The sequence below is a fragment of the Dipodomys spectabilis genome, unplaced genomic scaffold, assembly GCF_019054845.1.
Source record: "Dipodomys spectabilis isolate Male_0828 unplaced genomic scaffold, ASM1905484v1 ptg000480l, whole genome shotgun sequence".
Taxonomy (NCBI): domain Eukaryota; kingdom Metazoa; phylum Chordata; class Mammalia; order Rodentia; family Heteromyidae; genus Dipodomys; species Dipodomys spectabilis.
In genome coordinates, this window is record NW_024871157.1 from 360650 (window position 1) to 388576 (window position 27927).

The 27927-nt window shown below is 66.7% G+C and overlaps 1 protein-coding gene across 3 annotated transcripts in view; it reads left to right on the forward strand.

Annotated features, from left to right (window-relative positions):
- The window catches only part of Ncor2 (nuclear receptor corepressor 2), a 99611-nt gene that overhangs the window by 5351 nt on the left and 66333 nt on the right, over positions 1–27927 (forward strand). For all 3 annotated transcript variants that reach the window (XM_042668992.1, XM_042668993.1, XM_042668994.1), the window contains exons 2-6: positions 13612–13789; positions 21465–21592; positions 22276–22450; positions 24830–25009; positions 26796–26909. In XM_042668992.1, coding sequence (XP_042524926.1) covers positions 13688–13789; positions 21465–21592; positions 22276–22450; positions 24830–25009; positions 26796–26909 — 699 coding nt within the window. In that variant the 5' untranslated portion in view covers positions 13612–13687. The remainder of the gene's footprint in view (positions 1–13611; positions 13790–21464; positions 21593–22275; positions 22451–24829; positions 25010–26795; positions 26910–27927) is intronic.

A 27927-nucleotide genomic window follows, 5' to 3' on the forward strand; every position in this document is an offset into this window, starting at 1 on the left:
TTTTTTCTCTCTTGGAAGCCGGTGCCCAGCCTTCTGTGTCTTTCTGATTGCTGTCAAGTTGTGCCCTGAAACATCGCCGTGACCCGTGCAGCCATCGGCAGTGCTGCTGGGCCTGCCGGTCCTTAGAAGAGGCTTCGGCCAAGCGCTGGCCCCAGGGTGGCCATCGTGAGGCTGAAGCCAGGGTCCCCCTCGCCGAGCTGCTGTGACTTCTGACCCCCAGCTTGCTGTGGGTCCCTGACTGTCCACGGTGTGATGGAAGGCCGCAGCCGCTCCCCGTCACTGGGCCACCGTCCGGCCCCCAACCGCCGCTGGGGAGACCGGGCGACAGTGTGTGTGTGTGGGGGGGGTGGGAGGGCATGGCCATGTGTCTCAGATGCCTGGGCCACGTGCTGCTTCAGCAATTTTCAGGAAGGTCATATATAGAACAGTCTAGAACAGAAGGGGCTGAGTGCCCTGCCCCGTTGCTGGCTGTCCTTCCTGGCAGCTCATTGCAGTGTCCTGTGGTGACCACGTTGAAGCTGGAGTTCTGACAGTGCTGCACGGATCTTTGGGCTCGAAATGTGGCTTGCAGTTGCCCAGGTCTTGTGTTTGTTTGTTTTTGTGCCAAAAGTAGGGTTTGAACTCAGGGCGCTGTCCCTGAGCTTTTTCGCTCGAGGCTGGTGCTTTACCACCTGAGCCACAGCTCCACTTCTGGCTTTGTGGTGGCTAATGGGAATCTCATGGACTTTCCTCTCTGGGCTGGCTTTGAACCACAATCTTCGGATCCCAGCCTCCTGCGAGCGAGCGCTTCAGAGGTGAGCTGTGGGTGCCCGGCTTGCCCTGGTCTCGTCTCGGTTTCCCCACCTCCGAAAGCAGGGTCCCGGTGGGAAACCCCTGCTGCTGGCCGAGGCAGAGGTCTGGGGAAGGCCTCACGCTGCACCCCCACTAGGCCCAGCACCCCAATCCGGTCCAGCCTGACCTCCACCAGGGCCCAGGGGCCCTCTGGAGATGACATTTGGACCCAGATCCTTGGGCCCGGCTCCTGGGTGCTGGGCTGGGAGAGCAAACTGGAGACCATTCTAGAAACTCCTTGGCCTGCTGGGAAGCTATCTGGTCCGCTTCCCGGAGCCCCTCAAGGTATGGCCCCATCCTGCCCAGAGGCTCAGGGGCCCCCGGAGCCCAGGCCGGCCTCCACGCCGCCTGCTGGCCGTGCCCCAGCCCGCTTCCTTGAACGACCCAGCAGCCCCGTCGTCCCCCAGGCCATTGCGGGAGACCCTGGGGCGGCGTGCGCGCGGAGAGCTGGTTTCCTGTCCCTGAGATTGCCAGGACAGCACTGCTGTCCCTGGCCATCTGGCCTGCAGGCCCCGCTGCGGCCGGGAGGAAACCGTTACGGGAGGGCCGGGCTGGCCGGGCTCCGCCTGCCAGCAGCAAGGCGAGGTTCTCTTCTCTCTCCTTTCTCTTGAGCTATAAAAAGGCCTGGGCTGGAGGCTGGCAGGCCGCCCACGTTGCCATGGTGACGGGGATTATTACTTGCTGCCAAGCCGGGAGAGGGGTGGCCCCTCCGTGCGCCTGGCAGGGGCTGGCGGGGTGGACTTATGTAATTCTCCGTGTTTATACGCCCGGCACACAGGCGGGCCCAGGCGGGCCCAGCGTCGCGGTGGCAGCCCGTGGTGGGTCGCTCTGGCTGCAGGGGGTCCCTGGTGAGCCTTGGCCCCCTCCTGTTGGGGGGGGGGGGCAACGTTAGGCCGGAAGCCCTGAGGGGCCGCCTGGGCCCGGCGCCCTCCGCAGGGCCTCCCCAGCCAGGGTGGGAACTCAAGTCTCGCGGGAAGGGGAGCGGCTTCGCGCCCCCGGAAGGATGGGCCTGCCACCAGTGGCAGTGTGTCCTGGGGACCCTGGCGGGCCGTGCTGACCTGGGCGGGCCCGCCACCTCCTGCCCTGCGTGGGAGAGTTCTGCAAGTTGGATTCAAAGCTGCCGCTCATGTGCCCGGTAAGAGAACTTGCTAGCCAGGCGTGGGCGGGGAGATGCCGCTGCGTCCTCGCTCGGCGTGTGTGTGTGTGTGTGTGTGTGTGTGTGTGTGTGTGTGTGTGTGTCCCAGTGTTCTCCGGCCGGGGCGGGGGGGGGGTGCCGCACATGTCCCCCGGCGGGGTGGGTGAGGGGAGTCGTTGGCAGGACACGGTGGGGCCTCTGCTGGGGGCCACCTGGCAGAGGTGAGAGACGCCGGGAGTGGACGGGGAGGACGAGCCGCTGGCCCTGCTCAAGCCACTTAGCTGAAGTTGCTCAAGTCCGGAATGGTGTTGGGGGCCCCCGCAGGCCCCGTGTACCCCTGAGGCCACTGGGGCTCGTGGGTGGTTTCGGAGGCCGTGGGGCCCGGGGCCCGGGACGCAGCCTGGGCGGCCAGGTGCAGGCCATGCTGGGCCTGGCCTGGCTTCCCACCGAGGTGGCGCTTGGCTCGGTGCCCCGTCTGGTTTGAAATCAGGGCCACCGGCCCAGGCTTGCCCAGGGCCTTGGCAGCGGCGGGCGGATAAACACTGGAAAGTTGGAAGGGCTTCTGAGCGCACAGGCCTCAGCTGCAAGCCGGCCAAGGGAGGGACTTGGGTTTCTCGGCAGCTGCGGGCGCCCCAGCCGGGCTGCTGCGGTGAGACCCCGCTCGGGTCCCTGCCTGTCCCTGCTCAGGTGTGCTGCCTCTGTCTCCCTGTCTGCAAAGCGGGGGGTTGGGGTGGCAGCTTCAGGGTTGGCTCTCACCCCACCCAGCCCTGTGACCCTCGCCCGGCTGCTTACGTGGGGGTGGGCACCGCACCGGCCCTTCGTCGTGCTGTCCAGGGGACCTGTTAGGCGTGCCCATGGGGGCCCGCGTGGCCTCGTGCCTGGCCATGGGGCCCGGCGACGGCCCTCCAGCGAAAGTGTAGACCAGGTTCGTGTCCCAGTCAGTGCCCAGCAGGGAATGCGGCCTCAGGCAGGTCCTGGGCTTGCCTGGAGCCCGGGCAGGAGGGGGCAGCCTGCAGGGGCCCCCGGGCAGGGCGGGCTCCTCAGTGTACCCCACACAGGGTCAGGTGTGGGCTCCCCCTTGGCCTCCAGCCCCTCTGAGTCTTGTAGGGCGCTCTCATACCTAGGGGACCCCAGCCTCCCTAGGCTCCCTAAGCACTTTTGCTCTGCGTTAACAGTGCCTCTCCCCTCTCCCCTCTCCTCTCCCTCTCCTCCCCCCCCCCCCCGCCAGGCCTGGGCCTGACAGCCCAGCAGTGCCCACTGTGGCCCGGAGCCCGCGTCCTTGCAGGGGGTGGCAGTGATCCTGGGCTTGTAAATGACACCGGGTGCTGGGCCAGTGGCTGGCATGGGACTTCCGGCCAGCGGGAATGGCAGGGAGCTGGCCTCTGAGCAGGCCACGCAGGCCAGCTGTCCGCTGTCTGGCCATCCTCAAGGCTCTCCAGGGACCTCTGGACGACAGGGGAGTCCCGTGGTCTGGTTCCCGGCTGCACCCAAGGCCTGGTGTCTGCTCGGGAGGGCTGCTCTGCTGCCCCAGGGTCCCGTGGTTTGCTTCCTCTCACTTGATTGGGTGCAGCAGCCCTGGACAGACTGTCTGAGGTGCTTGTCCGGCCCCCCCATGGGCAGGGTGCTTGGAATCAGGACTAGCCCTCACACCGGCTCACATTTGCACGCCGTGAGCACGTGTCCACATGCCGTCCCAGGTGTCGGGGTGGGGCCGCCTCCCTGCTGAGCTAGGTGTTGGGCCCTGGTGAGGGGCGTGGGGAACTTCTTAGCTTCCTTTTAGAGCTGCGGAGGGGGCCTGGGCTCCTGGGGCCCCGCTGCCCCGGTTCCAGTGCCCATCCCGCTCAGTGCCTGTGCACGTGGGGCTGAGAGCGAGCCGGGTTGAGTGTTTGGGCGTGCCACGGAGGGCAGCCGCAGTTTGCTCACTGTGATCTGGTGAGGTCTCCGTGGAGCCCTTCTGTCCTGGAAGGTGGGCTCTCTGGATCCCTCTACACGTTTGGAGGTGGGGTCTCCGTGGATCCCGCTCTGTGTTTGGTGGTGAGGTCTCTGTGGAGTCCGCTCTGTGTTTGGTGGCGGGATCTCCGTGGATTCTGCCCTGGATTTGACAGTTAGATTCTCCATAGATCCCTCTCTGTTTGATGGTGGGAATCTCTGGATCCTTGCTCTGTCACAAGGTAGGATCTCTGTGGATCTTGTGTATCTGGTGGTCAGACCACTGGATCCTTGCTCGGTGTTTGATGGTGGGATCTCTGTGGATCCCTGCTCTATTTGGTGGTGGGATCTCTGCTGTGTTTGGGATCTCATAGGGTCCCACTCTGGTGATGGCATCTCCGTGGATCCTGCTCTGTGTTTGGTGGTGGGATCCCTGTGGATCCTGCTCTGTGTTTGGTGGTGGGGTCTCCGTGGATCCCGCTCTGTGTTTGGTGGTGAGATCTCTGTGGAGCTCGTGGGATCTCTGTGGACTGACCTTTGCTTTGTTTGGTGATGGGGTCTCCGTGGATCCCGCTCTGTGTTTGGTGGTGAGATCTCTGTGGAGCTCGTGGGATCTCGGTGGACTGACCTTTGCTTTGTTTGGTGATGGGGTCTCCATGGATTGACCTTTGCTTTGTTTGGTGGCGGGGTCTCCGTGGATCCCGCTCTGTGTTTGGTGGCGGGGTCTCCGTGGATCCTGCTCTGTGTTTGGTGGAGCTCGTGGGGTCTCCGTGGACTGACCTTTGCTGTGTTTGGTGGCGGGGTCTCCGTGGATCCCGCTCTGTGTTTGGTGGCGGGGTCTCCGTGGATCCTGCTCTGTGTTTGGTGGAGCTCGTGGGGTCTCCGTGGACTGACCTTTGCTGTGTTTGGTGGCGAGGTCTCCGTGGATCCCGCTCTGTCCTCTGTGGGGGATTGACCTGGCACTGTCTTTGTCCACACCGGCGTCAGGTGTGGAATGGGAGGTGCTGTGTGACCCCCTGCTCTTCCACCAGGGCACAGGCTGAGCCACCGCAGCCGCTGTGTGTAGGGCTGGAGCTGGGCTGGCTCTCCAGGGTGGTGGGTGGTGGGCCTGGAAGTGCTCGCTCCACTTGTGCCTGGACTGGGTGCTGCGTGGGGTTCACTCTGTGGGAGGCCGGTGGCCTCCCCCTCTGGTCCCCTCCCCCCAGATCTGCAGACCCCGGGACACCTGGTGGGCTGTATTCCCAAGGTCCCAAGGTCTTAGTGACGCGCGTGGTCACGCTGGCGATGGCCAGGCGCCTTCGCTGAGTCCCTCCCCACCCCCCCGCAGTTTCCCCTTCCCGCCGTCTTGCTGCGCTGGCCTGGCAGGGCCAGCCGTGGCTGGGTCACCCCTTGGTTCTCCGCCCGAGGTCCTCCCGAGGCCCCAGAGGCCGGCCCCATGGGGCTTGCACACCAGGCGGGCTTCTCTGTGCCCATGGACCCCAGGCGGGACCCACGCGGGACCCTTGTGCTCCTGCAGGGCCTGGACCCCATGCTGACCCCTCGGGAAGAGCTCTTAGTTGTCTGGGCCGATGGAGGCTGCGTCTGGGGACACAGGTGTCGGGGGACGGGGGGGGGGGGTGTCGGGATGGAGTGTTGGGGACGGGTGGGGGTTTGAGTGTTGGGGCACAGGTGTTGGGGGACGGGGGGTTGGGATGGAGTGTTGGGGATGGGTGGGGTATGAGTGTTGGGGACACAGGTGTTGGGGACGGGTGGGGTATGAGTGTTGGGGACACAGGTGTTGGGGGCATGAGGGGGGGTTGGGATGGAGTGTTGGGGACGGGTGGGGGTATGAGTGTTAGGGACACAGGTGTTGGGGGAGGGGGGGTCAGCATGGAGTGTTGGGGACGGGTGGGGGTATGAGTGTTAGGGACACAGGTGTTGGGGGAGGGGGGGTCAGCATGGAGTGTTGGGGACGGGTGGGGGTATGAGTGTTGGGGCACAGGTGTTGGGGGTATGAGGGGGGACAGGTGTTGGGGGTATGAGGGGGGGTTGGGATGGAGTGTTGGGGACGGGTGGGGGTATGAGTGTTGGGGCACAGGTGTTGGGGGATGGGGGGTTGGGATGGAGTGTTGGGGACGGGTGGGGGTATGAGTGTTGGGGCACAGGTGTTGGGGGATGGGGGGTTGGGATGGAGTGTTGGGGACGGGTGGGGGTATGAGTGTTGGGGCACAGGTGTTGGGGGATGGGGGGTTGGGATGGAGTATTGGGGACGGGTGGGGGTATGAGTGTTGGGGCACAGGTGTTGGGGGATGGGGGGTTGGGATGGAGTGTTGGGGACGGGTGGGGGTATGAGTGTTGGGGACACAGGTGTTGGGGACGGGTGGGGGTTTGAGTGTTGGGGACACAGGTGTTGGGGGATGGGGGGTTGGGATGGAGTGTTGGGGATGGGTGGGTATGAGTGTTGGGGCACAGGTGTTGGGGGTATGAGGGGGGACAGGTGTTGGGGGAAGGGGTGTTGGCATGAGTGTTGGGGGCATAGGTTACAGCTTGGTCGTGTGTCCTGGCCACTCTGACAGCACGGAGGATGGCCACAGAGGTTGAGCTGTCCAGTCTCCTGAGCCTCTTGGCTATGGCTCCGAGACTCCAGCCACGGTCATGCCCCAGGACCTTGTCACGTGCTGTCCTCTCTCAGGTCCCTCACTCCTTTGGGCCGTGTTCAAGTGGCGGTTCGTTGGGTATGAGTGTCCTTGGGTACGGGTGGGCACAGGGGCTTCCGCTGATGGTACCTCTGGGGTGCGGTGCCGTGCAGCCGCTGGCTCTCACCCTGGAATCTGGGCCACCGCAGAGGCGCCGGCCTGGGGGCCCCGGGAAGCTGGGATGTCTTGGTTTGCAGGTGTGCACCATCCCAGAGGCCGGGGAGCAGGGGTCAGGAGGGTAGGCAGGGGTCTGACCGCCCCGCAGCTTCAGAAGTGGGTGGCGTGGACAGGGGACATGGGTGCTGTGAGGGACGGTCCTGACACCCCAGCGGCCCTTCCTTGCCGGGTCCGGCGGCCTCTGCCTTGGGTCCCGCTCAGCTTGGGCAGGGCTGCCTATCCCAGGCTGTGCCCGTGGTGCCGTGGGTCTGAGGCCCTCAGGCCTCCACCCCCCCCCCCCCCCATGCCAGGCTTTCTGGAAGATGGTGGATTTTTCCTGCAGCTTGGAAGCTGGGTCCGCCCCTTCCTCTGGAGGGGCATTTACGTGACAATGCCCCCTTTGTCCCTGGGCCTGCAGCCCAGGCGCGGTTCCCAGCCTGTGACATCATAACGGGGCCTTTCTCTGGTCAAGGCTGGTGGGCAGCGGCGTGGGCGGGGCTGGGCTGGCAGTAACTGTGCAGGCGCAGCCCCACCAGTGCCACATGGCACCTTCCGGGCAGTCGCCTCCGGGGGTCCCGAGGTGGGGTCGGGTCTGCGCCCACTTGCTTCCCCTCTCTTCCGGAGCACTCCGGTGCCCCGGCCCTGTGCGCCTCCCATGGCCAGATGCAAACTTGCGGCCTGAGCCTGGTTGGTGAGGCACCAGCGCCGGCCTCGGCGGGTGGTGCGGGTATGACACGGGGCGTCCCGGAGCTTGAGGAAGCCGACCTGGCCGAGTGGCCCAGCCGCCTGCCGCGCACGGCGGTGAGGGCTGGGGACTCCGTGGGAGAGCTCCGGAGGCGGCCTGGAGGCGGTGACCGCACGCGCTGGCCACGGAGCCTCTGTCCCAGACGTTGGGCCGCCATGTGTCTGCAGCTTGACTGCAGAAGCCGCCCTGGAGCCCAGAGGGCCGGAGGCCAGCCTTCACCCGGGTCCCAGCCCCGCTCCACTGCCCGCACGCAGCCCGCAGGGTGCTGTCTGGGCTCCTCAGCCCTTCGTGTGGGGTGCCATGGGGGCTGGCTTCCAACCCCAAGCCTTCCCCGCCCCCAGCGACACCCCAGAGCCCTGCTGCCCAGGGCAGCTGAGGAAACTGAGGCCCAGACAGGTCCGCCTGCCCAGCGGAGGCTGGGAAGCTCCTCTGGGGCCTGGACCGCCCTCAGGCTTCCACTTGGGCTCCCTCTAAGCTCCTGGGAGGGACGGGCGGAGGGCGGAGCCCCTCCTGTGAACTGCCACCACCCGTGACAGGTCTGGCTCTGCCCACGGCCTCCCTCCTCCTCCTGCTCTGCCCACGGCCTCCCTCCTCCTGCTGCTCTGCCCACGGCCTCCCTCCTCCTGCTGCTCTGCCCACGGCCTCCCTCCTCCTGCTCTGCCCACGGCCTCCCTCCTCCTGCTGCTCTGCCCACGGCCTCCCTCCTCCTGCTCTGCCGACGGCCTCCCTCCTCCTCCTGCTCTGCCCACGGCCTCCCTCCTCCTGCTGCTCTGCCCACGGCCTCCCTCCTCCTCCTGCTCTGCCCACGGCCTCCCTCCTCCTCCTGCTCTGCCCACGGCCTCCCTCCTCCTGCTCTGCCCACGGCCTCCCTCCTGCTCCTGCTGCTCTGCCCACAGCCTCCCTCCTCCTCCTGCTCTGCCCACGGCCTCCCTCCTCCTCCTGCTCTGCCCACGGCCTCCCTCCTCCTGCTCTGCCCACGGCCTCCCTCCTCCTCCTGCTCTGCCCACGGCCTCCCTCCTCCTGCTGCTCTGCCCACGGCCTCCCTCCTCCTCCTGTCTGCCCACGGCCTCCCTCCTCCTCCTGCTCTGCCCACGGCCTCCCTCCTCCTCCTGCTCTGCCCACGGCCTCCCTCCTCCTGCTCTGCCCACGGCCTCCCTCCTCCTCCTGCTCTGCCCACGGCCTCCCTCCTCCTGCTGCTCTGCCCACGGCCTCCCTCCTCCTCCTGCTCTGCCCACGGCCTCCCTCCTCCTCCTGCTCTGCCCACGGCCTCCCTCCTCCTGCTCTGCCCACGGCCTCCCTCCTGCTCCTGCTGCTCTGCCCACAGCCTCCCTCCTCCTCCTGCTCTGCCCACGGCCTCCCTCCTCCTCCTGCTCTGCCCACGGCCTCCCTCCTCCTGCTCTGCCCACGGCCTCCCTCCTCCTCCTGCTCTGCCCACGGCCTCCCTCCTCCTGCTGCTCTGCCCACGGCCTCCCTCCTCCTCCTGCTCTGCCCACGGCCTCCCTCCTCCTCCTGCTCTGCCCACGGCCTCCCTCCTCCTCCTGCTCTGCCCACGGCCTCCCTCCTCCTGCTCTGCCCACGGCCTCCCTCCTCCTCCTGCTCTGCCCACGGCCTCCCTCCTCCTGCTGCTCTGCCCACGGCCTCCCTCCTCCTCCTGCTCTGCCCACGGCCTCCCTCCTCCTCCTGCTCTGCCCACGGCCTCCCTCCTCCTCCTGCTCTGCCCACGGCCTCCCTCCTCCTGCTCTGCCCACGCCTCCCTCCTCCTCCTGCTCTGCCCACGGCCTCCCTCCTCCTGCTGCTCTGCCCACGGCCTCCCTCCTCCTCCTGCTCTGCCCACGGCCTCCCTCCTCCTGCTGCTCTGCCCACGGCCTCCCTCCTCCTGCTGCTCTGCCCACGGCCTCCCTCCTCCTGCTCTGCCCACGGCCTCCCTCCTCCTCCTGCTCTGCCCACGGCCTCCCTCCTCCTCCTGCTCTGCCCACGGCCTCCCTCCTCCTGCTCTGCCCACGACCTCCCTCCTCCTGCTCTGCCCACGACCTCCCTCCTCCTCCTGCTCTGCCCACAGCCTCCCTCCTCCTGCTCTGCCCACAGCCTCCCTCCTCCTCCTGCTCTGCCCACGGCCTCCCTCCTCCTCCTGCTCTGCCCACGGCCTCCCTCCTCCTGCTCTGCCCACGGCCTCCCTCCTCCTCCTGCTCTGCCCACAGCCTCCCTCCTGCTGCTCTGCCCACGGCCTCCCTCCTCCTGCTGCTCTGCCCACGGCCTCCCTCCTCCTCCTGCTCTGCCCACAGCCTCCCTCCTCCTGCTCTGCCCACGGCCTCCCTCCTCCTCCTGCTCTGCCCACGGCCTCCCTCCTCCTGCTTTGCCCACGGCCTCCCTCCTCCTGCTTTGCCCACGGCCTCCCTCCTCCTGCTTTGCCCACGGCCTCCCTCCTCCTCCTGCTCTGCCCACGGCCTCCCTCCTCCTCCTGCTGCTCTGCCCACGGCCTCCCTCCTCCTCCTGCTCTGCCCACGACCTCCCTCCTCCTGCTGCTCTGCCCACGGCCTCCCTCCTCCTGCTCTGCCCACGGCCTCCCTCCTCCTCCTGCTCTGCCCACGGCCTCCCTCCCCCTCCTGCTCTGCCCACAGCCTCCCTCCTCCTCCTGCTCTGCCCACGGCCTCCCTCCTCCTCCTGCTCTGCCCACGGCCTCCCTCCTCCTGCTGCTCTGCCCACGGCCTCCCTCCTCCTCCTGCTGCTCTGCCCACGGCCTCCCTCCTCCTCCTGCTCTGCCCACTACCTCCCTCCTCCTCCTGCTCTGCCCACGGCCTCCCTCCTCCTGCTCTGCCCACGACCTCCCTCCTCCTCCTGCTCTGCCCACAGCCTCCCTCCTCCTGCTGCTCTGCCCACGGCCTCCCTCCTCCTCCTGCTCTGCCCACGGCCTCCCTCCTCCTGCTCTGCCCACAGCCTCCCTCCTCCTCCTGCTCTGCCCACGGCCTCCCTCCTCCTGCTCTGCCCACGGCCTCCCTCCTCCTGCTCTGCCCACGGCCTCCCTCCTCCTGCTGCTCTGCCCACGGCCTTCCTCCTGCTGCTCTGCCCATGGCCTCCCTCCTCCGGGACCCAGTGTGCCTGAGGGCCTTAGAGGTCGGAGGTTTGTCCTGGGCCACAGTCTAGAGGAGCGGGGTGCCGCCAGGGCTACACGGGGTGTCTGCAAAGCTGCATCCCAGCACCCCCATGGCAGCCTCCTGCCCCTGGGGCCCCGCGTGGGGATCCCACTTGGTGTTGTGAGGAGGATGGCGCGTCCCAGAGTGGGGCCCCGAGTGTCCCAGGGGACCTGATCCTGGAGCTCCCAGGGTCTCTGTCTGAGGACAGCCCCCCCCCCCATGGAAGCTTCAGGCACAGCTGGGTCCAGGCAAGGGTTCAGAGCTAAGTGTGTGTGGGGGGGTCCTGACCCCTGGCAGGGGTGGGGAGGCTCGGCAGCCCTCCCCCAGCAAGACGGAGGGCTGGGCCAGCCGCTGCTGTGGAGACCCTAGAGGCATTCGGTCGCCATCTGCAGCCAGGCTCACCTGGAGCCGCCGGTGTAGGGGAGGCGGCGGCCTGGCGCTGGGCCTTGCCGGGCCGTGGGGCGGCCCAGCTACCTGCCGGCGAGCTGGTCTTTGGCCCAGGACTTCAGTTGATGCTCACACGTGGCCCATGGCGCCTGGGGGCCAGCCCCATGGCTTCCTCGGGAAGCGGGGTCGGGGGGCAGCTTCTTGCCGCAGTGCCACGGGACCTGTGTGCCAGCAGCCCCGGCGGGCACTGCCGGATGCCGCCACAGTGGGTCTGGGCACGGCGGGCAGAATGCAGCTGCGGGGGCTCTGAGCCTGTCTGGATGTGGGGTTTGGGGACCCCACCGGGGGCAGCAGGGGGCTGGGTGCAGGCCCTGTGTGGGGGTGCTGGTCAGTGAAGAGCTCAGCACCTCCGGGGTCTCAGCGGGGCTCTGGGGGGTGGCACGCCCTGGGTGTCCCAGCCCAAGGGGATTCTGGCGGCCCGCGGCTGGGCTCAGCCTGTCCTTTGGTCAAGCAAGCCTCGTCGAGCGCCTGCTGTTTACCAGGCTCCACACTTGGGCCGCCCCGCCTCTGTCCTGGCGGCCGCCCTGCCCTCCGCCCTGCTTGCCGCCTCCTCCTCTGTGCCGCCCCTCCTGCCCGCTTCCTCACGTCTGTGTGCGGGTCTGTGGCCTCTGCCCACAGCCGCCGTCTCTCCTCTTGGAGGTCTGCGTGGCCTCCTCCGCACCCTCTCCCCACAGTGCCCTCCTCCTTTGCTGTACCCCCGCTCACTTGTATCAAGCCTCTTCTCTCTACCCAAGCCTCACCTGGCCACCTCTGACCGGGCACGGCCTGCTCTAGACATTTGCACTGTGTGCGTGTGGCCCCTTTTCAGTATGATGCTTTTTTATGGCTGAGTAGTACTCCACCAGCAGACAGCTGTGTGGACGCCCTGTTCTGAGCATGCACGTGTGCACGAGCTGGGTGGGTTCTTCCTTCCACGTGATGCTGGGAGTGGCGTCCCAGGGCCAACATCAGGGCCGCGCCGTAGACTCTGAGGCTCCACACAGAAGCCTGAGGATCGAGTTGTGGGAGAGGGTCTGCTGAACTGGTGATAGGACACGAGGCCGCAGCGGCCGCACTGGCCGGGATGCTGTTCTGGCGGCCAACGGGGGTCCTCGGATGGCACAGCTCCTTCCTGTTTGTGCTGCTGCAGGCCAGTGGCTGCAGGCCCTCCCGGACACCCCTGAAAGCCGAGGGCCCAGGCTCGCGCTGCCGTGCCAGCGGCCGTGTTGCCCACCGGTGGGGCTGTCTGAGGCAGTCCCGCTAGAGTGGCCACTCCACTTCGCAGAGGTCCCAAGGAGGGAGGTGGCCCGCCAGCACCAGGCCACGCGGCCCAGGGGTGGTGGGCTCAGGGCATGTCCTTTCTGGAGGGGCATCAGGCTGGGCTCTGGTTTCTTCCCACCGGGGCCTGCCGGCCCAGCTGTGGCAGACGGGGCGGGTGGGGGCCTTCCAGCCACAGCTATCTATCCTTGTTGCTGAGCTTCTGCCGCGTGGCTGCCGAGAGCTTGGGGGAGACCCCCAGCGGGCCTCGCCAGTCCCAGTCTTCAGCCAGAGTCTCAAGACAGCCTTCCTGGCTCAGACTGGGTCATGTGCCCGCCTCACAGCCAATCACTGGCTTCAGGAAGGTGATTGGCTGGGCCCAGATCATGTGACCACCCAGGATCCTGGGCCGAGAGGCATGAGCACGCCCGCAGAGGGTGAGGATGGGGAGCAGGACACGGACAGGCTTGTGGCTCCTGTGGGCCCTGGGGCTGTCACCACAGGCCTGCAGGCCGGGCACCTCGGTGGGGACGGCACCGGCCCCAGGCAGGCGTTGTGGGGGGGGCAACCCAGCAGCCGGCTTGGCTTGGCTTTCCAGGTCTGGAGTCTTCTTCCAGGCTGACGATGTTCTTTCTCCGGGAGCCGGGCCGGGGCTGGGCTTGGCCCTGGGTCAGCAGCTGTGGTGACGCAGGTCAGGGCCCTAGGGTCCCAACGTGGCCGGCACTGGAGGCTCTGCGGGGAGCCTCGGGGCCTGTGGGGTCTTTGTCCTCTGAGGTCGCCGGGCTGCCACTTGAGGCCCTCCTGTTCAGAACCCGGCCCCACCGGCTCCTGTCCTCAGACTCTCCCCTCATGGGGCTCTGAGTGCCCCTGACCCCCTGTCCCTGTCTGTCCTGCCCTGTCAGCGTCACCTTCTCATGGGGGTGTCCTCCGGGAGGGCTACGCTGGGTCACGCTGTGTGACCTACGCCTGCCCGATATGACGCTGGACACTGTTGCCTGTGTCCCCCCCTCCCCCCCAGCCCAGACCTGGCAGCGCAGAGGCCGCGGCCAGAGGCTTTTGGGAAGCTCTGCCCTGGAGCCCGGAAAGCCCCTCAGGCGGTGGCGTGGTGCTTGCGGCCCAGTGGGTATGGGGCCTCCCGGGCTCTGGGCGCAGCTGTGGATGGGGGCCTCGGCCACGTGGGCTGTCTGTTCCCCCCTTGCTGAGGGTGGCGGGTGAGCGGCTGGATGGAGGAGGTCTGCTGGGGGCCACCGTGAGGGGACCCCGCCCGGTCTTGGGTGGGGTGCGGTCCCCGCTGACCGGGCTCTGTTTCTGTTTATTTCCCCTCAGGGGCTGGTGAGGAGGACCGGCCTCTAGTCCTTTGTGGAGATTACCACTCACCGGGCCCCAAAGCCCCCCGTGCGCCATGTCGGGGTCCACACAGCCAGTGGCTCAGACGTGGAGGGCCACCGAGACCCGCTACCCGCCCCACGGCATCTACCCGGTGCAGATCGCCCGGCCCCACACGGTAAGACTCGCGGCAGGCCACGGCCTCTCGGGGGCTCTTCTGCCACGTCCTTGGAGCCAGGCTGTGTGGCCTCAGTGGCCCTGAGTCTTAGACAGCGGCCAGCCTCCCCCAGGACCCTTCTCGGCCCTGTGCTGGCAAGTGGGTCGGGCTGGTGGAGCCAGCCTTTAGATGGGGGGGCGGGAGGAGGGGAGGCGGGGCCTCCCGGAGGGTGGAGGCGGGGTCGGGTGAGAGGCTCTGTGCAGATCAGCTTGCAGTGTGCGTCCTGTATCCACGCAGCTGTGTCCACCCAGCCTGCCCAGCCTCCGCTCTGCTCTCCTGGGTTGGGTTGGTTTCCGGGGGCCTTGGCGTCAGAGCCCTGTCGCTGGCGCTCACGACCTCTCTGCTCATCTCCTGAGGCTCTGAGGCCAGCTCAGGCAGTGATGGGGCTGCTGGCATGGGGCCCCAACAGCGCACCGCTGCTGCCGGCAACGTCTGGGCCCTGGGGAGCCTGCCAGCCTCTGCGCCGGGCCCGTGAGTCTGTGTTGCCCGGAGGCGCCCTGCCTGTCCTGGCCGCTGCGGGGTGACCTCCCCGTGAGGCTGAGCTGCCCGGAGGCGCCCTGCCTGTCCTGGCCGCTGCGGGGTGACCTCCCCGTGAGTCTGTGCTGCCCGGAGGCGCCCTGCCTGTCCTGGCCGCTGCAGGGTGACCTCCCTGTGAGGCTGAGCTGCCTGTCCTGGCCGCTCTTGCTGCCAGATGCCTTTGGCTCCCCTCCCACTCCCCATCCTGCTCCCATCCTGCCCTTTGGATGCCTGCTCCTCACCTGCCCACCCCGTGGCCAGTGTCAGGGAGTCTAGGCTGCTCCTCACCTGCCCGCCCCGTGGCCAGTGTCAGGGAGTCTAGGCTGCTCCTCACCTGCCCGCCCCGTGGCCAGTGTCAGGGAGTCTAGGCTGCTGCCCGCCCCGTGGCCAGTGTCAGGGAGTCTAGGCTGCTCCTCACCTGCCCGCCCCGTGGCCAGTGTCAGGGAGTCTAGGCTGCTCCTCACCTGCCCGCCCCGTGGCCAGTGTCAGGGAGTCTAGGCTGCTGCCCGCCCCGTGGCCAGTGTCAGGGAGTCTAGGCTGCTCCTCACCTGCCCGCCCCGTGGCCAGTGTCAGGGAGTCTAGGCTGCTCCTCACCTGCCCGCCCCGTGGCCAGTGTCAGGGAGTCTAGGCTGCTGCCCGCCCCGTGGCCAGTGTCAGGGAGTCTAGGCTGCTCCTCACCTGCCCGCCCCGTGGCCAGTGTCAGGGAGTCTAGGCTGCTCCTCACCTGCCCGCCCCGTGGCCAGTGTCAGGGAGTCTAGGCTGCTGCCCGCCCCGTGGCCAGTGTCAGGGAGTCTAGGCTGCTCCTCACCTGCCCGCCCCGTGGCCAGTGTCAGGGAGTCTAGGCTGCTCCTCACCTGCCCGCCCCGTGGCCAGTGTCAGGGAGTCTAGGCTGCTGCCCGCCCCGTGGCCAGTGTCAGGGAGTCTAGGCTGCTCCTCACCTGCCCGCCCCGTGGCCAGTGTCAGGGAGTCTAGGCTGCTCCTCACCTGCCCGCCCCGTGGCCAGTGTCAGGGAGTCTAGGCTGCTGCCCGCCCCGTGGCCAGTGTCAGGGAGTCTAGGCTGCTCCTCACCTGCCCGCCCCGTGGCCAGTGTCAGGGAGTCTAGGCTGCTCCTCACCTGCCCGCCCCGTGGCCAGTGTCAGGGAGTCTAGGCTGCTGCCCGCCCCGTGGCCAGTGTCAGGGAGTCTAGGCTGCTCCTCACCTGCCCGCCCCGTGGCCAGTGTCAGGGAGTCTAGGCTGCTCCTCACCTGCCCGCCCCGTGGCCAGTGTCAGGGAGTCTAGGCTGCTGCCCGCCCCGTGGCCAGTGTCAGGGAGTCTAGGCTGCTCCTCACCTGCCCGCCCCGTGGCCAGTGTCAGGGAGTCTAGGCTGCTCCTCACCTGCCCGCCCCGTGGCCAGTGTCAGGGAGTCTAGGCTGCTGCCCGCCCCGTGGCCAGTGTCAGGGAGTCTAGGCTGCTGCCCGCCCCGTGGCCAGTGTCAGGGAGTCTAGGCTGCTCCTCACCTGCCCGCCCCGTGGCCAGTGTCAGGGAGTCTAGGCTGCTCCTCACCTGCCCGCCCCGTGGCCAGTGTCAGGGAGTCTAGGCTGCTGCCCGCCCCGTGGCCAGTGTCAGGGAGTCTAGGCTGCTCCTCACCTGCCCGCCCCGTGGCCAGTGTCAGGGAGTCTAGGCTGCTCCTCACCTGCCCGCCCCGTGGCCAGTGTCAGGGAGTCTAGGCTGCTGCCCGCCCCGTGGCCAGTGTCAGGGAGTCTAGGCTGCTCCTCACCTGCCCGCCCCGTGGCCAGTGTCAGGGAGTCTAGGCTGCTCCTCACCTGCCCGCCCCGTGGCCAGTGTCAGGGAGTCTAGGCTGCTGCCCGCCCCGTGGCCAGTGTCAGGGAGTCTAGGCTGCTCCTCACCTGCCCGCCCCGTGGCCAGTGTCAGGGAGTCTAGGCTGCTCCTCACCTGCCCGCCCCGTGGCCAGTGTCAGGGAGTCTAGGCTGCTGCCCGCCCCGTGGCCAGTGTCAGGGAGTCTAGGCTGCTCCTCACCTGCCCGCCCCGTGGCCAGTGTCAGGGAGTCTAGGCTGCTCCTCACCTGCCCGCCCCGTGGCCAGTGTCAGGGAGTCTAGGCTGCTGCCCGCCCCGTGGCCAGTGTCAGGGAGTCTAGGCTGCTCCTCACCTGCCCGCCCCGTGGCCAGTGTCAGGGAGTCTAGGCTGCTGCCCGCCCCGTGGCCAGTGTCAGGGAGTCTAGGCTGCTGCCCGCCCCGTGGCCAGTGTCAGGGAGTCTAGGCTGCTCCTCACCTGCCCGCCCCGTGGCCAGTGTCAGGGAGTCTAGGCTGCTCCTCACCTGCCCGCCCCGTGGCCAGTGTCAGGGAGTCTAGGCTGCTGCCCGCCCCGTGGCCAGTGTCAGGGAGTCTAGGCTGCTCCTCACCTGCCCGCCCCGTGGCCAGTGTCAGGGAGTCTAGGCTGCTGCCCGCCCCGTGGCCAGTGTCAGGGAGTCTAGGCTGCTGCCCGCCCCGTGGCCAGTGTCAGGGAGTCTAGGCTGCTGCCCGCCCCGTGGCCAGTGTCAGGGAGTCTAGGCTGCTGCCCGCCCCGTGGCCAGTGTCAGGGAGTCTAGGCTGCTGCCCGCCCCGTGGCCAGTGTCAGGGAGTCTAGGCTGCTGCCCGCCCCGTGGCCAGTGTCAGGGAGTCTAGGCTGCTACGGCCCCTGCCCTTTCACCCGCATTCCTGCCCTCTGACCCCGGATGCCTCACTCCTGGGGCAGCAGGAATGCAGGATGCGGCTGAGAGGATGAGGTGGGTGAGCAGGGCTCTGCCTGGTAGCCACAGTTCCCGTCTTGGGTGGGAGGGGGGTGGCCACCCATGTGTGCCCTCCCGGAAGTGCCTGACCTCTGACCCCTGACCCCACCCCCGTGACCCGGGTGTCACTCCAGCCTGCCCCGGCCTTGGCCTTCCTGCTTGGCTCTGCCCATCCCACTGCTCAAGCTCGCTCTCCTCAGGATGGGCTCACGCCATTCCCCGGGGTCCCAGGGCAGAGGGTTCCATGGGGAGCCACCCACGGGCGTGGCCTGCAGAGGCCCAGCGCGGGCCCAGCGTGCTCGCTCTTCCTGAGCATCCCCACACCGCTGGGCCGAGAGCTCGGTCTGTGGCCTGAGCGCCGCGCAGCCCGCGGCGGGGGCAGGGCTGGCTGGGCGGCCTGGCCCCTGTGACCCCAGCATTGAGCAGGGACAGTTAGGTTGTGAGGTTAGCTGTGTTGCATGCGTGCGTGCATGTAGCTTGTGTAGCATATGGTATGTATGTATATGATGTGTGTATGGTTGTATGTGTGCTGCGTGTGCTATGTGTATGTACACGTATGTATGTACAGTTGTGTGTGTAGCGTATGTATGTATACGGTGTGTGTGGTGTACGTATGAATAGACAAGTGTATGGTGTGTATGTGTGTGTATGGCGTGTATTGTGTACATAGTGGGTATAGTTGGGCATGTATGGTGTGTGTGTGTGTCTGTGGATATGGTGGACGTATGGTTGGGTGTGTATGGTTGTGTGTGTACATGCCCGTGTGTGTCCCCTAGTTCTCCACAGAGCACACAGGTGACGGAGAGAGTGGGAAGTGGAGCGGCAGGCGCCCTGGCCACATCGGTCATTTCACAGTTTGGAATTCCAGGCTCCTCCTTTCTCCTCCTTTCCAGGCCCGAGGCCCAGGGTGGCCTGTCCCCTGTCCCTCCCCTCCGAGGCCCAGGGTGGCCTGTCCCCTGTCCCCCCCACCTGCCCAAGGCCCAGGGTGGCCTGTCCCGTCCCCCCCACCTGCCCGAAGACCCAGGGCGGCCTGTCCCCTGTCCCCCTCCCCCCCCGCCCGAGGACCCAGGGCAGCCTGTCTGGCCTGTCCCCTGTCCCCTGCCTGAGGCCCAGGGTAGCCTGTCCCCTGGCCCCCACCTGAGGACCCAGGGTGGCCTGTCCCCTGTCCCTCGCCCGAGGACCCAGGGTGGCCTGTCCCCCGCCCGAGGACCCAGGATGGCCTGTCCCCTGTCCCCCGCCTGAGGCCCAGGGCCTGTCCCCCCGCCCGAGGACCAGGGTGGCCTGTCCCCTGGCTGGCACAGGGGTGGTGGGCAGTTTCTGTGGACAGGATGCCCTGCTGTGTGTGTCGCTGTGTAGGGCGCTGGCCAAGTGCCCTGATGCCCGATGGAGCAGCGTCCTGGCCTCGGGCCTGAGCTTTGGCTTTTGGCCTAGGTTAGACCCGGGCAGCTCTGGAGGGGCCATCTGGTTATTTTCTCCTTTGTCACAAGCCCGTCTGCAGCCTGCTGCACAGGCCTGGAGGCCCCTGTGTGTGCGCGTCCCAGGCCCGCTTCACCCCAGTACTGGGACCCTCGTGGGTGCCAGTGCCTGACGCCATCCCTCTGCCCACCTGCTCATCTACCCGCCCCTTCTCACGTTTGTCCATTTACTCGGTTACTCGTCTGCTTACTGACCCATCTGCCATTCCTGCATCGTTCACTCAGCGACCCACTGATTAACTCGCTCCTCCACTCACCCGTCACCCACCCATCCTCTGTGTGTGGCTGTCCGCTCCCTCGCTCCCTCACTCCTGGTTCCTCGCTCTTTCCTTTGTTCAGCTGACACGGCTGGCATGTTGGGTGCGGGTCTCTTGGGCCCCGGGAATGTGGCTGTAAATAAAGCGGGCACCTGTGTGGTGCAGGGAGGCGCGGGGCTGGGGGTCACCAGAGCGAAGTTGGGGGTCAAGAGCGAAGAGCTGACAGTGGAGCTGTGACTGAGGGATGAAGGGCCAGGCAGGTGGCAGTCCCCCAGGTGGGAGGGACTACCTGTGCAAAGGCCCTGGGGGGACTCTTGGGGTAGCCCCATCATTGCAGGGGGGCCTGGAAATCCTGTGAGTCCAGGAATGGACTCACTGCCGCCTCCTCCCCTGTCCTGTGCGGCCCGTGGGCTTCCTGGGCTGCTTCTGGGGTGGAGGAAGAGCTGCAGGGGGCCTCCTGAGGCAGTCTCGTTCCCTCAGGCTGGGAGCCCCAGGGCCCGCCCTCTTCCCCTCTGCAGAATGCTGGCTTACCGTGCACTTTACAGAGCTGTGTGGTCCCTGCTGAGCGCAGGGGAGGGTACCTTGCTCCCTCTGGGCCTCAGGTTCCCCTCTCCCTCTCCCCTGCCGCTAATGAGCTCTGTGCAGGGCTTGGCGCAGTGCCCATTACCTCCCTCACCCCGGCTGCACATGGAGATCTCACTAGGCCTGGCAGCCTGGCACTGCGGCCTCCACAGCCCGCCCCGTGCCGGCTTCCTGCCCCTCTGCCTCCTGGGAGCTGCCCCTGTCTGGGCCCTGGGGGTCACAGGGTGGCTGTGCTGGCATCTCCATCACCTCTGGGAAGGTGGAGGGCTGAGGCCCGGCCCTGCCCCGCTGCCCACAGCCTCCCACGCTTGCTTTGGAGTCTCAGAAACAGCCATGTCCCCACACACCTGCTGCGTCTTCTGACTGTGGAAATACCTGCTCTCAAATGCAAGGCCAGGCAACAAAAGGAAGTTTGGATCTTTCTAGAAAGCCGGGGAAATAACAGCATGGCAAACACCAAACAAAACAAAAACCAAGAGGGGTGCCACCCACCAGCCTGCCCATGCCACCATTGCGAGTCAGTCGCCACACGACGTAACCGTGTGCCAGCTGGCCCGTCAGCTGACCCGTCAGTCAGCTGGGAAGCCTGTCTTGTTTCCTTGTTTTAGACAGGCTTCGTCTCTTCCTCTCCAAAACAGAGTAGTTCTCAAATTGGGGTGCACTTGGAAGTTGGGGTCCACTTAATTTAATTGGTAAGCGTTTACTTTCCCTGGGGGATGTGCTGCTAACACAGCAATGGCGCGTGCTGTCATCTCAGCCCCTGGGATGGGGAGGCCGGAGGGTCGGGAGTTCCAGGCTAGCGTCGGCTGCCTTGGGAAACCCTGTGCAAAAGACCCCGAAAAACACAGACTTGAGGCAGGGCTTCTGGGAGGAGGCTCTGCAGGCCCTGGCGAGCAGCAGAGGCCAGGCCTGGTCCACCCAGAGCTCCGAGGGAGGTGGAGGCCTGGGCTCCAGTGGAGGCAGAGGCCCAGTCCAGGGCTCCAAGGGAGGAGGAGGCCTGGGCTCCAGTGGAGGCGGAGGTCCGGTCCACCCAGGACTCCGAGGGAGGCGGAGGCCTGGGCTCCAGTGGAGGCGGAGGTCCGGTCCACCCAGGACTCAGAGGGAGGCAGAGGCCTGGGCTCCAGTGGAGGCAGAGGCCAGGCCCATTCCACCCAGGGCTCCGACGGAGGTGGAGGCCTGGGCTCCAGTGGAGGCAGAGGCCCGGTCCAGAGCTCCGAGGGAGGCAGAGGCCCGGTCCAGGGCTCCGAGGGAGGTGGAGGCCCAGTCCAGGGCTCCGAGGGAGGTGGAGGCCCGGTCCAGGGCTCCGAGGGAGGCGGAGGCCCAGTCCAGGGCTCTGAGGGAGGCGGAGGCCCAGTAGGGCTGTAGGGAGTCGGACTGGGTGTGTCAGGACCCATCACACCGTGGTGTTTGTGAGCTGGGCATGCGAGGCTGCCGCTGGCGGCGGAGTGCTGGCCTCTGCACCCTGGTGTGCAGGGTGTGTCCCTCGCTAGCCGGTGGCTCCTGAGCTGACAACCCCTGGTCGTGCCGTCTTCCCCCTCCCTGTGCAAGCAGCTGGGCACGCACGGGCCGCGTGGCTCCTTGGCCCTTTCTGGCGGACTGAGGCCTGCCGGTGCGCCGTGTCTTCTGCTCACGTTGCTCTTTATGAAGTTCGCCGTCCACGCTCACCTGCCGTGTATGTCTGGCGCCTGCGCAGCTGTGGGCAGGGGTGGCGGCAGTGCCTGCTGGGTCCCTGCGCACCGGCGGCTGGCCGGTGTGGGCGCTGGGGGGGGGCAGGGGACTTCAGGCAGGCGGTCCTGGCTCTTGCCAGCCTGGCCCCCGGCAGGCCCCACCCACACGTGCAGCTGGAAGGTGGGCACGCGAGGCTGCCTGGGCGGCACTCAGAGCACCTGGGTGGAGCCTGGCGGCCCTTTCCCGCACCGGGGCGTCCGGCAGTGCCCATGGGCTGGGCTGGGGAGACGCGGGCAGGAGGTGCCTGCTGGTCTCGGGGCGGCAAGCAGGCTGCGGTTGCACTTGCCTTTGCCCATCCCTCCTCTGCCCCGCAGGACGTGGGGCTGCTGGAGTACCAGCACCACCCCCGGGACTACACCTCGCACCTGTCGCCCGGCTCCGTCATCCCGTCGCAGAGGAGGCGGCCCTCACTGCTGTCCGAGTTCCAGCCGGGGAATGAGCGGTGAGGAGAGGCGCGGGCGGGGTGCGGGCCTTGGGCGGGGGCAGAGCCACAGGAGTGGAGGACACAGGCCAGGAAGAGCCGAGTGGTCCTGCGACCACAGGGGCGCGGGGCGGATGGGAAGGGGCTGGGTGCCAGAGGCCCAGGCAGACCCCGGCACACACAGAGGCCCTGTGACTGGCAGGGTCCGATCACCCCGGGCTGGCGGTGAGGCCAGTGGAGCGGGGCTTGGCTTCTGTTCTGGGTGTGTTGAGAAGCATCTAGAGCAGCCCAGACCCAGCTTGATGGATGGAGGCCGGGGCCTAAGTCTTGCTGTGTGTGCTTGGGTCAGACCATGCCCTCTGTGGGAGAATGGAGGGGTAAGTTCAAGAGGCCAGCAGAGGTCAGACTGGACACCCCCATCACGGAGTCGCCAGGCTGGGTGCCTTGGCCTGTGTTCTGTGCTCAGCCGGCGCTGTCTGCCCTGGGTGGGGGCGAGGGAGCAGTAGTTTGTGCATCTCTGGGAGATCTTGGTGGATCTTGGTGAGGTGTGGGGTACGGGTGAGTGGGCTGCCCGCGGGATCGGGTGGGCAGCGGGTCCCTGCGCCGTGCTGAACGGTGGGGCGCAGGGCCTGGGAGGGCGCTCCGCCCGCGCCCTCCCTGCGGGCGCCCGGCACCTGCTTCACGGGCATCTGTGCCTCCCGCAGGGCCCAGGAGCTGCACCTGCAGCAGTCGCACCCCTACCTGCCCGAGCTGGGCAAGGCAGAGGCGGAGTTCATGGAGAGCAAGCGGCCGCGCCTGGAGCTGCTGCCCGACCCCCTGCTGCGGCCCGCGCCCCTGCTGGCCACTGGCCAGCCTGGCGGCTCGGAGGACCTCGCCAAGGTAAGGCTGGCCTTGGCTGACCCGAGGGCAGCGCAGGGCCCAGGCGCGGAGCCCTTGCGGTTGGCTAAAGAGGCAAGGGGGGCAGACGGGGGCCGACAGGGGGCTGGCTGGTTCAGGGTTGGCTCCTGCGCTCCACGTCCATAGTTGGCCAGGCCTGGGTCGAACAGGGACTCGGGGGTCCCCCTCCCCCCGCCGTCAGCAAATCCCACGCGTCCCAGGATGAGTCTTCCTCAGACCCCTTGCAGCCGGCCCAGCCTGGCTCTGCTGGGGAAGCCAGGGCGCAGACGCGCCTCTCCTCCCCACGCTCTGCCCGCGTGAGGTGCCTCACCGCGGCGGCTCCATTCAGCTTGTCTCCACCGCCGTCTCGTCCCTCTCGACACTTTGCGGCTCTGTGTTGCTGTCTCCCTGCCTCTGTCTCTTATCAACTCATCTTTCCTTTCTTCCTATGTCTGGGTCTGACTGTCCTCTCCCTGGGCTGGGCAGGGGTGGAGCCGGTGGGCGGTGGGGCCGGTGGGCTGCAGGTGGTAATTGCTCCATGCTGTCAGAGGTTGGGGAGCTACATGGCACGGGCTGGGCCTGGGCGTGCGGGCGCAGGTGGATTTTGGGTCTGCTGTGTGTGGATTTCGGCCAGAAGCGGAGCCAAGAGTCAGGCGAAGGCTCCACTCCCGCCGCGCCCATTTTCCCTATGAAAACGTTCCTTTTCGTGGCTGTCCTGCCTGGGGCTTCAGGCTGGGCAGGAGACGGCTCCCTGGGGGTCCAGCGAACTTTCTTCAGGACCTGGGAACTGCCAGGGGAAGCGCTCTGGGTGTCCCGCTGGCAGAGCAGACGGGCAGCCTGGCACAGGCGTGGAGCCGGCTCCCAGCACAGACCCAAGGCCAGGGTTTGCTGATGGTTGAGCCGTCTCTCCAGGGTCCAGGGTGGCAGTCTCAGCCTCCATGCTCTGTCTGTCCCGGCCTGCCATCGAGGCCCAGAGCTGGGAGAACCCCAGAGGTGTCCCTAGCCCCCCAGTCTTTGATTTTTTTTTTTTTTTTTTGGTTGGTCATGGGGTTTCAACTCTGGGCCTGGGCGCTTGAGCTCTTCGGCTCAAGGCAAGCGCTCTACCACTTGAGCTGCAGCCCCACTTCCCGTTTTCTAGTGGTTCATTGGAGATCAGAGTCTCCTGGACTTTCCTGCCCTGGCTGGGTTTGAACCTGGATCTTCAGATCTCATCCCCCTGTGTAGCTAGGATGACAGGCGTGAGCCATCGACGCCGGACTCCTGGTCTTTGATTTTGCACGCTATGCAGACTACCTTGAATGTGTGCTCGCAGGGTGGCCAGGAGATGTGATTTGGTGATGGCCATTTGGTGGTGGTTTGGTGGCAGGCGCTGTGCACAGAGCTGAGCAGTCTATGGCCCGGTGGCTTTAGCTGTCAGGACCGGGTCCTGTCAGTGGACGGCCTGTGGCCGTGTGGCAAGAACAACTATATTGGCCCTCACCAGGGAAGGCCGTGGGAGCCAAGGGAGAGCCGTGGCCAGGCACGTTCATGCTTGTGGTCCCCTCGCCGCCCCCTGGGGGTGTGGGGTAGGGACTCGGTGTTTGAGGAGCCGTGGGGCGGCCAGTCCCCGCAGCGGTCTGGGGAGGACAAGGTGCCCCCGGGGGCGGCCTTGCGGGCAGAGGGGGGGATGGTGAGGTGGCGGGGGCGCCACAGCCGGGCTGTGGCTGTGTCCTGGGGGTGGCCGTGTGGGGCGGCAGGCGGGGCCCGCGCCCTCAGGCACCGCAGGCCTGGGCCTGGGCGCAGCGGGGCGCCAGCTTTTCCAGCACACATCCGGGGAGGACTGTCCGCTCCAGGCTGCTGGGCGCCTGCCGGCTCCCCGCACTCACCATGCCGGCCAAGACCCCGGGGCATCCCCGGCGCTCCTGCTGCATGGGCAGGAAGCCCCGGGCCGGGGGCGGAGTACTGAGCGGGCTGGGATTAGAACCCAGGGCTGCGCGGGTGAGGACTGGGCTGCTTTTCCATGAGCATCCCCCACGGCCCTGGTGCCTACCCCGCCCTGTTGGGTAAACTGAGGAGGCTGCCAAGCCCAGTGAGGGGCCTGTGCTTGTGAGGCTTTCTCCTGGAAAATCGCCAGTAAGGAAAGAGCTAAGGGGCCTCCCCCAGGTGCTGCATCTGTTCCCAGGGGCTCCCAAGAGTCCCTAGGTCCTGGAGATTTCTAACAGCCCTTGAGGGACCCCGTGGGTCCCTGGGGTCCTGGAGGTCGAGCCACGTGCATTTCCTGCAGAGCCAGTGTGTGAGTGTTCTACGGGGCTGGGCTGGGGTCCCAGAGCTGTTCTCAGACTCTGGCCCCCAGTTCTTTGGTGCTGGACACCAGGGCTCACCGTGGCCTTCTCCCCACCCCAGGACCGCGGCCTGGCCGGCAAGTTGGAGCCCGTGTCCCCGCCTAGCCCCCCGCACACTGACCCTGACCTGGAGCCAGCGCCCCCCAGGCTGTCCAAGGAGGAACTGATTCAGAGCATGGACCGTGTGGACCGGGAGATCACCATGGTGGAGCAGCAGATCTCTAAGCTGAGGAAGAAGCAGGTGCAGTGCAGGCGGGCCGTGTGCACACGTGTGTATGCGTGTGATGTGCTGGGGCGGGGGCGGCGAGTGTGTGCTGGCTGGAGGTGGGGTCTGGGTCAGGATGAGGCCAGGTTCTGGAGGACAGGATAGGCGGTCATCGGGTCAGAGCCCTGGCTTCCTGGTCTGAGAAAGGAGCATGGGACTGGGAAGGTGGCTTGCCTTGCCTGCATGAGGCCCTGGGTTCGATTCCTCAGCACCACATAAGCAGAAAAAGCTGGAAGTGGCTCAGGTGGTAGAGCACTAGCCTTGAGCTGAAGAGCTGAGGGATAGCCCCCAGGCCAGTTAAGGCCCCATGACCGACCACAAGAAGAAAAGAAATGTGCACAAAGCCAGTGCTGGTACTCACGCCTACTGTAATCATAGCCACACAGGAGGCTGAGACCCGTGGATTGGGGTTCCAAGCGGAAGGAAAAATTGACTCCCAAAAAGTCAGAAGTGTAGTTGTGGCTAAAGTGGTAGAGTACCAGTCTTGATCAAAAAAGCTCAGGGACTGGACATCAGCTTTATAATAACTATAAAAAATCAGAGAAAATAAAACAGCAAAAGTACCCAGGCCTTGAGTTCAAACCCCAAGACTGGCACACGGGCACCCGTGCATGTGTGCATGCACACACAGACACACATGCACACGCGCACACAAATGAGGTCCTCCTCCACCTCACAGGACCGTGAGGAGAGGCAGGAGCCCAAGATAAAAAGGCAGCGGTCGCCGCTGATCCTGTAGTTACAGGAAGACGCGCGAGGGTTGATGGCGTGGTTACAGGAGGAGCGTGGGCTGTTGGGTCCCGGCCCACGGGACAGGGCCTGGACCCTCTGCAGCTGGGTCTCCGTGTGGTCTCCGCTCAGGATTTTCTCTGGGGCCTGGGGCAGGTCCTGTCAGAGGGAGAACACCCCAGCACCCACCCCCTGGCCTGTATGCCTTTCTTGGGCTTCATTGCTGAGCCCTTTGGGTCGCGGCGAGCAGGCCGCACATGCATCTCACTCATGAAGCCCTGGCAGGCGCCAGGCCTGGCACAGCCTCCTTTGTAGCTTAGAGCCAGTGTCTTGAGCTCTCTGGTTTGGGCTTTCCTCTTTGGTATAAAGCAGACCGGAGCATGGGGGGGGGGTCCGTCCAGAGGTGTAGGAGAAGGGGGTCCAGGGTGAAGATGCAGGGCCGTTGGCGGGGGTGGTGATGGTGATGATGCAGGGCCGTTGGCGGGGGTGGTGATGGTGATGATGGCAGCGGTGGCCAGGATGGTGGTGGTGACTCCCGTGCTCCGTTCAGTGCTCTGACACTATTGCTCGCTCCGCCTTTACCAGGCTAGGGGCTGACACCGTTGCTCCCTAGCCTTTACCAGGCTAGGGTCTGACACCGTTGCTCCCTAGCCTTTACCAGGCTAGGGGCTGACACCGTTGCTCCCTAGCCTTTACCAGGCTAGGGGCTGACACCGTTGCTCGCTCCGCCTTTACCAGGCTAGGGGTTTTCATCCCCTTTGTTTCCACACGAGGGAAGCAAGGCGCAGAGAAGCCCAGTAGCGTCAGAGTGGCACAGCCCTGGGTGGAAAAGCTGGGCTGGGTGGTTGGGGCACCTAATCCCAGCTGCTTGTCCTCAGGTGGGATCTGAACCCCAGAAGGTTGGATCTGTGGCCGGAGGGGCTGGGGCCAGGGTGGGTGCGGAGTCCCCAGCGTGACTCACAGGAAGTGGCGAGCGGCCTGACTTCCTGGGGTGGCGGTGGTGGCCTCACGCTGTGTCCTTCCCTTCCCGCAGCAACAGCTGGAGGAGGAGGCCGCCAAGCCGCCCGAGCCCGAGAGGCCCGTGTCGCCGCCGCCCATCGAGTCCAAGCACCGCAGCCTGGTGCAGATCATCTACGACGAGAACCGGGTACGCACCCCGCAGGAGCCCGGCCTGGGTGGGCCCTGGGGCTGGAGGGGGGCGTGAGCCTGGGCCCGTGTGGAGCTGACAGGCCACAGGTCGTGTTCGGTGGCGGGTCCCCGCTGTCCTAGTGGGGCAGGTGTGGCCGCGTGGCTCTTACCTTGGCTGGGCTTCAGCTTCTGTGCGGTCAGTCCCACGGCTGGGGTCGGTGGTCCCGACTCTTCGGCCCTGCAGCCTTTGCTGGCCTTTGGTGAAAGGAGCGGGTCCTGCGGCAGGACGCGGGGTGGGGTCCCCGTGAGGGGCGCCCCAAGGGCTGGACCGAGGCTGCGAGGCAGCGGCCAGGTGCACCCAGGCCAGGGGGCGGAGCCTTGCTCACCCTCCACGTCCTAGGTAGGGGAAACTGAGGCCAGAGCGGGGCGGTGTCCCGGTGGCAGATGGGGTTCACCTGTGCCCCCGCTGTGCCCTCAGGATGCCTTCCCTGGCTGGGTGGGCACGGGTGCTGCCCTGGGAGCCGAGGACGGGTCCTGCCAGATACTGTAGCTGGGAGCGGCTATGCCTGTTCCTCCAGAAGCAGCAGTGGAATGCAGGAGGCCTGGGCACGGGTGCCCAGGTCACACTGCCTCAGGAGAGGCCAGGTCCCCCCCCCCCCCCCCAGCCTCTGCCGGGCTGTTCTGGGTTCAGATCCTGTCCCCACCACTACCTGGCTCTGACCCACCGTACTGTTGACCTCCTGTGCCTGTGCTCCTTGATGCCAGGGGCGGCGTGTGCCGCGTCTGCCTACCAGCTCACCCACTGGTGCGCGGTCTTCACCCTGCCCTGGGCTCCCGTCCATGTTCCTCTCATTCCACTGGGATATCTTCTATCCCAAGCTCAGAGAAGGCAGGGAGGAACCTGCCTGAGATTGCACAGCAAGTGAGCCAAGGGTCTGGGCAGGAGGGGTAGCATCTCTCCCCCTCCACCAATTTTGGGTGGGAGAACAGGTGCAGATGCCCCCAGCGGCGGCTGTGAGGGTCTGGCCTCTGCCCGA